We start from the raw sequence: 9,583 nt of genomic DNA on the forward strand, positions 1-9,583 counted from the left end.
TTCTAGATAAATTTGTCCAAGTGGGATTGACAGTGTCAATTCCCATTTGTTATAACTCCCAAAACTAATGCAACCACAAATACACACATGTGGGTATGTATGCCGACTATTACCAACCTTTGGGGTGTTTTTCAAACCAAAAATAACCCTACCGTGTCACCCCTCATACATCTTAGATAAAAGCATAGATTTTACAAATATAAAATGAGGTAGGTATTTTGTTTGTCCTAAGTGAGATACGAGAATGACCATCGTCAAAATCAAATTTAACTAAACTATTCGATAGAACCTTTTATTGTTACGCATACTTTTCGAGATATTCACGTTAGAAATTTCCAGATTTGAATTTCCGCGCTTCATTGCAATTTGTTAAGGTTGGTCATAGTCAGCATACATACCCACACGCGTGTATTTGTGGTTGCATCAGTTTTGGACAAATTTATCTAGAATGCAAATAAAGAAGCGCAGTTTACATGTTGATTCTAATTTACATCGTTTAAAGTATTGTCGGGGGCGCTTTTAGTGGAATAATATCAAATTTGATGTGATTTCCAGTTTCCCGTGTAATTATGTCAAGTGGGAGTTCGCGCTATTGCCAATTATAACAATTAGCATTATCATTTTAAAAACCCGAACAATGGCCAGGTAGAATCAATGAAATTACCACATCTGTTATAATTCCCCTCGTCTATTCGCCTGTTCATCTATTCATAATGAAGTTGATAAATTCTCAATAATTGATTAACTAACTACACTCAGTAAAAATCAAAATGCCAATTGAAAAATAAAATTCATTTATTAATTCAACAAATATGGCATCACTACATTACTTTGAGTCATTTAAAATCACAATTAACACTCAAACGGTGGTTTAACATAATATAGGGAATTTCGCTATTTGGGGTTGGCAGTACAGGAGAAACACCGACTTTTCAATTAGTTTTATTTCAGTCAAAAATTAGAAAATCCAAAAAAGAAAACGACAAAACTTCAAATGTGAAACGTATTACTTAACTATAATCATAAATAAGGAGAAATACATCCGGAAATCAAGCGAAAAATGTGCTTAGATAACAGTGTCCCTTAGGAAGATAAAAAATATATTTTTTACAAGTTAATAGTCTAAGGCCCATTCATTATCGGCAAGAAATGCGTCAACAACTTCCTTCATTGCGAAATTGGGAATGAGCTGATCTTGGGTGAGTTTCACTCTAGTGACAGGATCAAAATGACCAACTCTCTAAAAAAAAAAAATAAATGAATTTCCATTTGTTTAATTTAATAATTTAATCACCTGGAGATGCTCCTCTAGGTCCTTTTTATCATACGTAATCCCACTTGGCGTTATCACAGGTTCCTGTAAAATTTCAAAACTGATTTTCCCGCACAAATAATCGGGCACTTCCCGTTTCTACAAAAGCAATGATTACACAATGTGCAAATGAGCGAAAAAACCTACTCGTCGCTTCTCATCAACTTTCATAAAAAGTGCATTGAGTTCGCTTAAATGCGAGTCCTGAAAATTACTCAAACTGTCACTTGGAATTACTCAAAACCCCCCACTTACGCATTTCTCCTCAATTTCGCGTATTTTCTCCTCCTCAAGCTCGCTTTCAAGTGCTTGACTTTTCACATTCTCGATTTGTGTCTCTTTGTCCCCCTTGACCAGTTTTGTGAGATACGTCAAAAGGTCGATTTCTTGGGCGATCCGTTTCTCCTCTTGGATCGAAAAGCGCTTTTTGCGGGCGGCCCTCAACTGCGCCGCTATATCATCCCCAAAATTGAGTTTTTGTTCTTTCGCTAAATCGGATGCTGAAACGGGGGGTTGAGACTGGGGCAAAGCCGCGGTGGTGAACTCACCCCGCATGAGGTGTTTGATCGATTCGTCGTAATTCTCCGTCTCTAGCAAGGCTTGGCCTAGGAAAAAGTGCCCCTTGACTAAATTCGAGTCCATGTCCAGGGCCCTCCTGCAGTCGGTGCAGGCTTGCTCCCAACGGGCCAATTTCAAGTAGCAAAGCGCCCGGTTTGTGAAATAATGGGGGACATCGGGATTTTTAATCTAAAAATTGACATAACCTCACTTTTGGCAAAAAAGTGGGCTAAATCACGCACAATTGCCTTACTGTAACAATTGATCGCTTCCTCGTACTTCCGGAGGCTAAATAAGCGGTTTCCTTGCTCTTTCAGCTCCTTATCGGTGAGATTTGCGGTTGAATACATGTGTTTACTCATTTTCGAGTCGTGAAAAAAAAAATCAAAACCAAACAAAAAACATCATAAAAATAAAATTACGTTATCTAATCTAACAGATTAGACCAACTTTGGGTTGTTTTTTGCGTTTTAAAGTGATTTTAACGAGAATTATGCATTTTTTATCAAATGACATTTGACAGATGATTGTTATTATAGAGGGCGCCACAATAATAATAAATTGCACAAAAATACTCAATTAAGCAACAAAAAACTCATTTAATGAAATAAAACAAACTAGTTTTACGCCAAGTGTGAAATAATATTGATCCGCGACACGAAACTGACTCAAATTGAAATTTCACGTTGGACGTGTCTGAGGTCACGCAATTACGAAATACCGGGACTCGGGCCAAAACTATTTCTAAAATCAGGTTCAAACAGACAGTTCTAGAAACTGTCTTTCTGCGAAAATTGGGTCAATTCCAGTCCAAATTTGAGTTTTCGGTGTGTGAAGTTACGTCATTGACGTAGTCAAATGTCATTGTTTTAACCTCAATTCACTCGGTGAGTTTTTTTCGAATTTTGGCTCAAATTTCGCTCATTTTTGCAGATAATGCGTCTGTGTCACTATTTCCTCGTGGGTTTCCTGTTATTCCGTGCGAGTTTCGCGTCCAAGTACGAGGACGTGTACGATAATGAGTTTGCAGAGTTTGAGGATTTTGAGGCCGAGGAGGAGGTAACTGGGGGCGAGAGTGTGCCCGAGGGTGAGTTCAAGGAGTCTAGTCACGAGAGTATCACCGATGACGATCAAGACATAATAATTGACGACGATGATTCGGAATTTGAACATTTCCAAGACTTGGAGGAGTTTGAGGGGTTTGAAAACAAGGACGAAAAACCGGTGACGGAACCAAAAATCACCATAACTAAAGTCCCTATTCACTTCCGGGCAAATTGGGACAGTTACTGGCTTGAGATTTTAATGGTGGCAGGCCTGGTGGTCTATTTCATAAATTTCGTCACAGGGAAAAGCAAAAACACGAAAATTGCCAACGTTTGGCTACAAACCCATCGCCAACTCCTCGAAGACAACTTTTCGCTAGTCGGCGACGATGGGGCTTTGGAAAAGACCGAAAACGTGGGCTTCGTCAAAGAGAGCGAAAACATTTTCACTCTGTGGTGTAGTGGCAGGACTTGTTGTGAGGGAATGTTGGTAGAACTGAAACTGATCAAGGTAAGTCAATTCTCATTACTTCGAAATCCCATTAGTTCGAATTTTTGAATTTAGCGCCAAGACTTGGTGGCGATCATTTCGGGGATGATGCGCCCCACACTGGACCAACTCCATATTAAAGTCACAATGAATCGGGACGATATGGACAGTTTTGTGTTTTGCGTAGCATCGAAAAAAACCGCTTTGCATTTGTCGAAAGAAATGGCCGACTTGAGTGTGTATTGTCCCGAGCGTCGCCCCGGGGAAAAACACAATATCCCGGCCTGCTTTAACGTAATGAGTGAAATTGCCGAAGCGACTTCGGCCATGTTGGATGCGAAAGTTGTTGCCGTGTTGAATAAATACACCGAATTTGTTGATTATATACACTTTTCGGACCAGTATTCTGGACCGAAACAACAGGAGGATACGGGGGTGTTGAAATTGCCTGATAACCAAAAAGTGTTGATGTTTGGGTTTAATATGCCCTTGAAAGGTGTGGCTTTGGAGGAGGCGATGAATCAACTTAAGCCGCTCCTTGTCATGGTGTTTTACTGTATGGAAAAAGTCAAAAAGTATAGACTGTCGAGGGAAGGTAAAGTCCGTTTTTTTTTTATTTATGCATGTGGATTAATTAATAATTTGAAAGATGTACCAGATGGCTGCTATCTCGTTTCAACATTTGTAAATAGGCTTGTTGCGCTCTCGCACGTATTTGGGTAAAAAATGCAGTGTTGCCAGTCCAAAAACAATTAAATTATTTTTTTATACTGTCGAAGATTCACGTCGCAAATCTGTTCAAAAACGTGCTTCAACGCTCGAAAAATTCAAAAATTCTATTGGCAACACTGAATTAGTGGTAATTCTTTTAAATTTGTGGTATTAGAATGTTTCAGGTGACGGCTAAATCAGCAGTCAAGGTTGCCAAATTAAATTTTAAATTTGACACCAAATCATTTACAATCACCCGATATTTACGTTTTTACTTGAAAAACAGTTTAAAACACTTAATAAAGGCAAAAATAATGACTTAATTTGATTGTTTTTTGGTTTGTTTTAGCAAAATCTTGCAATTAACACCATTTTCGACCAAATTTTCTATTTTTCGTCCTATTTTTTTGACAAAATTTCACTCAAAAAGAGCTAAATCGAAAGAAATAAACGAAATAACAATCAATTTAGATTTATTTTTGTTGTGTTTAAGCATGTTTTGACAATATCCTGCAAAATAAATGAGTCTGGTTCAAAAACGAACTAAATTGAGCGAAACAAGCTAAACTAATGTCCCTAACAATCTAATTTGGTAATTTTTCAGACAATTTTAGAAAAATTTGGTGTTAAAATTTGTTTTTATCTTGAAAACGCTCTTAGTCACTCGAAAAAGACAAAAATAGAACTCTTTTTAACCTAATTTGATAATATTTCAGCTAAAAAATGTGCTAAAACACTCGAAAAAGGCAAAAATTATTTGATTTTTTCATTTAATGCGGTAATTTTTGGTTTGTTTTAAAAAAATCTTACAAAAATATAAGATTTTAGTTGGAAAACGTGTTTACAAGTTTAAAAAAAACAGTTTCCGATCAAATTTTTCGATGTTTCTGCTTATTTTTGATTACTTTTTACTGAAAACCTAGTTACATTAAGGGAAACAAAGAAAATACCATGAATTTTGATTTGTTTTTCTGATTTTGAGGCGCGTTTTGACAAGTTCTTGCAAAATAAATTGTTAGTTTTAGAGCCAATTATAGAAAAATTGTTTTCATTTCATTTTTAGTAAATTTTCTGTTTGTTCTTAAAGAATTTTTGCGTTTTTGACCAAAACACGTATTGAAACGCCCAAGAAAGAGAAAAACAATATAATTTTGGAATTAATTTGTTAATTCTTTGATTTCTTTTTGTATAATATGGCAAAAAAATGAGGCTTTAGTATAAAAACATGCTTGAGAAAGCTATAAATAACACTATTTTTGACATATTTTTATTTATTCATTTTTTTTATTTAATTTTTTCTCAAAAATCAATTACATCAATTACATTACAGGCAAACTATAATCAATTTACATTCGTTTTTGTGATTTAACACTTGATAAAGACAAAAATAATGACTTAATTTGATGTTTTTTTGGTTTGTTTTAGCAAAATCTTTCAATTAACACTATTTTCGACCATATTTTGTATTTTTTGTCCTACTTTTTTTTTGACAAAAAGAGCCAAATCGAATGAACTAGTGATGTCAATTTCAATGTAATTTGGTAATTTTTCAGTCAGTTTTAGCAAAAATTTGACTGTAGTAAAAAAAACTTTCTGAAACACTCTAAAAATGCAAAAATAACACTAGTTTTGGCCTAATTTAATAAATTTTCGGTTTGTTTTTAATGAATTTTTACAAAATAGTTCTGTTTCTGGCTAAAAACATACTAAAACGCTCAGAAATTGACAAAATAATGTATTTTGTGATCCATTTTAGCGATTTTTTTACATTGTTGATTGAAATATCATTTAGAAAAACAAAACTCTTTCTCGATTTTAGAACTTGTTTTGAGAAAATTTAGCATTTGAATTTCTAAAAAAATGTGCAAAATGCTCAAAAAAATACAATAAAAAAGTTTTTTTTTTGATTTATTTTACTCTATTAATAGTTAAAAAAATCAAATTAAAAAAATTAATTTTACTAGCATTTGGGCGCATACTCGATTTAAAAAAGCTGTTTCAAAATACATTAATTTTCTGCTGTAACTACAGTCACATCGTGTTACAAAATACAGTGGGGGAAACTAAAATTGCGTCAAGAAATACCGGCTTAAAAAATTTGTAGACTTGCAGAAAACAATTAAAAATTCCTTTAAAAAATGCTTAGATTTAAAAAATGTCAATCGTAATTTTTTTAAAACATCGTATTGCAAAAGATAGTGGGGGAGACAATGTCTTTGTAAAAAATGTCTAGACAATATCTAGATTTGCAAAAAAGCCGTTTAAAAATTTCTCAAATAGAAATGCTCAAATTTAAAAAATGTAAATTAAAGTTAAATCAGTAAGTACTTACCAATAAAAATCACCAAATCTGATGAAATTTCACCAGACCTGGCAACACTGCCAAAATGTCAAAAGCTGTCAAATGTTCTTGATTCGCACTACCCCCACCAGCAAATAAAAAAATAGACTGTAATTGTCTCCTTGATTTTTTTGCGATTTAAAAGCGTTTCCTTTTTATGTTTAGGTAAGACAAAAGCCGACAAGAACCGGCAACGTGTCGAAGAGGCGTTTTTGAAATCCACGCACCAGGCGCGAGCCGAGGCAGCGGCGGCTCGTCGGGAGGAGAGACGCCGTTTGGAGAAGGAGAAAGTCATGGCTGAGGATGACCCCGAACGTCAACGACGTTGGGAAGAAAAAGAACAAAAAAGACAAGCCAAAAAACGTGCTCCCAAAATGAAACAATTAAAAGTGAAAGCGTTGTAATTCGTTGCCAAAGTATTGTAGTTTTTTCAGGGTTGGAGTAAATAAACTTGTCAACTTTTCACTTGTTTTATTTGTAATCGATATGTACCCATTATGTTATATATTCCATTGGCTTTTTTCTATATAACTTTATTATAGGTTTTTTACTCAACAAATCATGTACAAAATCATTTTATACATGATTCTCGAATATGTTACATATACGTACATTTTTATATTTTCTATGTATATAGCAAGTATATAATGTACACTTTGGGGGGTTTCGAACGCAATTCCGCCATTTTGGTAAAAACAAAAACGCCATTTTGACGGTGGTCGCGTCGCCATGGTAACTAACAAATCTAATCAAAATATCATAATGGTACATTGAAGGTTACATTTCTAGGGCCGCCATATAAAATCGAAAATTGCAAAGTATTTATTTGTCGAATGATTGCGAAAATTGATCACACGATCAAAAAATCAATTTGATTGTTGTGCATCGTCCAACATAATATTGCTGTAAAAATCCGAATCTCCAAAAAACGTGATAAAGCAAATAGGATCAAAATACAGGCACGCTAGGTTATAATAATTTTAGCAAATATTACTTTACTTAATACGTTCACGTTGCACGTAAGGACGCAACGTAAAATTAATTATACAACACTTGATTTTTTCTTTTTTGATCAATTCCGGTTTGAGACGACAGAGGGCGCAATTTTGATTCAAGTATTCTGTTTTGATTGTGGCGCCCTCTGTCCGCCAACAACGGTTTACTGTCCCAATTGTAGTGGGCTGAGCACAATACCGCTATGTGTTTGTTTATCACTGCTTTCTTGATTTTTAATCCCATCACTACTTTCACTATTGTCACTCCGTTCGATGACAACACTTAGACAAGTCTCAAGGTCATTGGTCGTCCTTGAATTATCGACAACAGTCGTAGCGTTATCATCACTATCATTACTTGAAACACTCTGTATATCGTAGATGAGTTCAAGATTTTGTAATTCGATGACGGAGTCTTCTGGGGGAAGATTGATCTGTGGAAGGGTGATCTTGTCTTCTGTACTGGTGCTGGGTTGGGGCTGGCTGGGGGGCACAATGGAGACCTTTTTCTTGTTTTTGGTGAGGAGGGCGGTGCTGTCGACGTGATCGCGCGTTTTCGGGTATCTACGGTCATGATCGTGATGATGATTCGAGATGTGGGGGGAATACCTGGAAGTGTGGGGACAGGCGGTCTTGAGGCGGGTCTTCTTCCGGCGGCGGAGACACGTGGAAGGGCAGGCGCAGAGAAGAACGCGGATTAGGCAACAGAGGAGGCCGCAGGCGATGAGGGTGGGGCCGATGAGGCGGAGTTCGAGGGTTTTGAAGCCCTTTTCGCCGGTGCCGACGAAGAATATCACGCTGCCGATCGCTGTTGTGCCCAAGCCGACGTAGAGGAGGGCGTTGGCGGCGGCGCTTTGGTGGTAAACGCTGAAGAAGTCGTCGTCGTCGGAACCAGTGCCGTAGGTGGAGTCGTGGATCTGCAAAAATCGCGATCAAAACATTTCAGAAAATGAGCACGAAACGAAATCATTTTAGTTGCAACTAAAAAAAAAGATAAATTTTAACTCAAAACTCAAAAAAAATTTTCTTTCATGATCGTTCCCTTAGATACGTAAGGTGAAAAGTGGTATATAACTAAATATATAATTTTTTCAATTTATATACTTGATTTGACATCTGTCAAAATTAAACTCAAAATTTTCAATAAATTCACGTTTTTTTATGAAATTTCGCTGACGATTGTGAAAAATGTTCGATACACGTGCGCTGTCTTATTTTTCAGGTCTTAGACCGAATTTTGCAGCACGAAGCGAAGCTGAGTGCTGCAGTGGAGGTCGAATTTGATAGTGTCCTTGTATCGAAAATAACTATTTTTTTAACTCGACCCACATTTCTGGGACTTTTACATCGTTCTTGAACTACTCTAAGTCTCTTGGACCTCTAGAAGTGTATTTGGTGTAATTCTAAAGTTTTTAATTTTTTCGATTTTTGCTAACATTTTCGACGATTTTTGGTACTCGGAGAAGATATCAGCTAATAACTTTTAAATTTTATTGATAACTGTCTTATATTTGGTATCGTTGGAAAGCATTTTTAATTTCCTATCTTATAAAAAAAGATCACAGTTCTGCGATAAATAGTTATTGAGAAAATCGCTGATAAAGACAAAAATAGCAAAAATATTAATTCGGCGATAACTTCTAAATTATCAAGAGTTTTGCGGTTTTCTCGATTTTACATAAGTTTAAGACAAAATATTAATCATTGAGGTACAGTTTTGAGGCAATTTACAAAATAAAAAATAGTAAAAATTTGTGAGCGCCATCTTCTCTAGTTCCGCCGTAATCGGCGTTTGAAAATTCAATTTTTTTTGCGAGATATTGACTTGGTTTTAGCGTCAATTGATAGATTTTCTTACGCTAATTACGATGGTGTTGAGCTTTTTGCTCTAAGTCTAATAGTTTGGCCGTAGTCGTCGTAAAAATTTTCAAAATTGTTAAATTTTAAACGCGTTTTTCTAAGAAACTATAAGACTTGGAGCAAAAATCTAAAAACCATTAAAATTAGATTAACATTATCTATTTATTGGCGCAAACCGGAAGTCGCTCCGGGTTATGGTTCCGGGTACAGAGCCATTTTTAGTTTTGATCAAAAAAATTCATATCTCAAAAACTATGAGTCTTAGGACAA

At 35.7% G+C, this 9,583-nt stretch overlaps 3 protein-coding genes across 8 annotated transcripts in view; 1 reads left to right on the plus strand and 2 right to left on the minus strand.

Annotated features, from left to right (window-relative positions):
* Positions 1-926: 926 nt before the first annotated feature.
* LOC123016346 (E3 ubiquitin-protein ligase CHIP) lies at positions 927-2,516 on the minus strand. 2 transcript variants are annotated; one of them, XM_044416695.1, is made up of 6 exons: positions 2,113-2,505; positions 1,861-2,059; positions 1,568-1,812; positions 1,460-1,516; positions 1,295-1,411; positions 927-1,240 (listed from the first exon to the last, which is right to left on the minus strand). In XM_044416695.1, the coding sequence occupies exons 1-6, from the start codon at positions 2,230-2,232 to the stop codon at positions 1,115-1,117; spliced, it is 864 nt and encodes a 287-aa protein (XP_044272630.1). In that variant the 5' UTR covers positions 2,233-2,505; the 3' UTR covers positions 927-1,114. The 2 variants fall into 2 exon arrangements, with proteins under 2 accessions (XP_044272630.1, XP_044272629.1); XM_044416694.1 differs by having other exon boundaries at positions 1,568-2,059; positions 2,113-2,516.
* Positions 2,417-6,921, plus strand: LOC123016344 (PAT complex subunit CCDC47). The gene is made up of 4 exons (XM_044416688.1): positions 2,417-2,757; positions 2,804-3,427; positions 3,482-4,001; positions 6,624-6,921. The coding sequence occupies exons 2-4, from the start codon at positions 2,807-2,809 to the stop codon at positions 6,860-6,862; spliced, it is 1,380 nt and encodes a 459-aa protein (XP_044272623.1). The 5' UTR covers positions 2,417-2,757; positions 2,804-2,806; the 3' UTR covers positions 6,863-6,921.
* The window catches only part of LOC123016342, a 53,004-nt gene continuing 50,341 nt past the window's right edge, over positions 6,921-9,583 (minus strand). For all 5 annotated transcript variants that reach the window (XM_044416686.1, XM_044416684.1, XM_044416687.1 and 2 more), the window contains 2 exons: positions 8,063-8,370; positions 6,921-8,017 (listed from right to left, as the gene is read on the minus strand). In XM_044416686.1, the coding sequence (XP_044272621.1) occupies positions 7,618-8,017; positions 8,063-8,370 (708 nt within the window). In that variant the 3' untranslated portion in view covers positions 6,921-7,617. The remainder of the gene's footprint in view (positions 8,018-8,062; positions 8,371-9,583) is intronic.

The sequence above is a fragment of the Tribolium madens genome, unplaced genomic scaffold (genome assembly GCF_015345945.1).
Source record: "Tribolium madens isolate multiple individuals breed KSU strain unplaced genomic scaffold, Tmad_KSU_1.1 Scaffold_1;HRSCAF=32;Tcas5.2_LG8, whole genome shotgun sequence".
Lineage (NCBI taxonomy): Eukaryota > Metazoa > Arthropoda > Insecta > Coleoptera > Tenebrionidae > Tribolium > Tribolium madens.

Excerpts from the sequence above, each read along its gene's own strand:
- LOC123016346 (XM_044416694.1), bottom strand. The coding sequence starts at position 2,232 with ATGAGTAAACACATGTATTCAACCGCAAATCTCACCGATAAGGAGCTG. Across the intron at positions 1,412-1,459 it reads AAGTTGATGAGAAGCGACGA|AAACGGGAAGTGCCCGATTA; the intron begins GTAGGTTTTTTC and ends TTGCTTTTGTAG. Across the intron at positions 1,241-1,294 it reads ACCTAGAGGAGCATCTCCAG|AGAGTTGGTCATTTTGATCC; the intron begins GTGATTAAATTA and ends TTTTTTTTTTAG.
- LOC123016344 (XM_044416688.1), top strand. The coding sequence starts at position 2,807 with ATGCGTCTGTGTCACTATTTCCTCGTGGGTTTCCTGTTATTCCGTGCG. Across the intron at positions 3,428-3,481 it reads TAGAACTGAAACTGATCAAG|CGCCAAGACTTGGTGGCGAT; the intron begins GTAAGTCAATTC and ends TTTTGAATTTAG. Across the intron at positions 4,002-6,623 it reads GTATAGACTGTCGAGGGAAG|GTAAGACAAAAGCCGACAAG; the intron begins GTAAAGTCCGTT and ends TTTTATGTTTAG.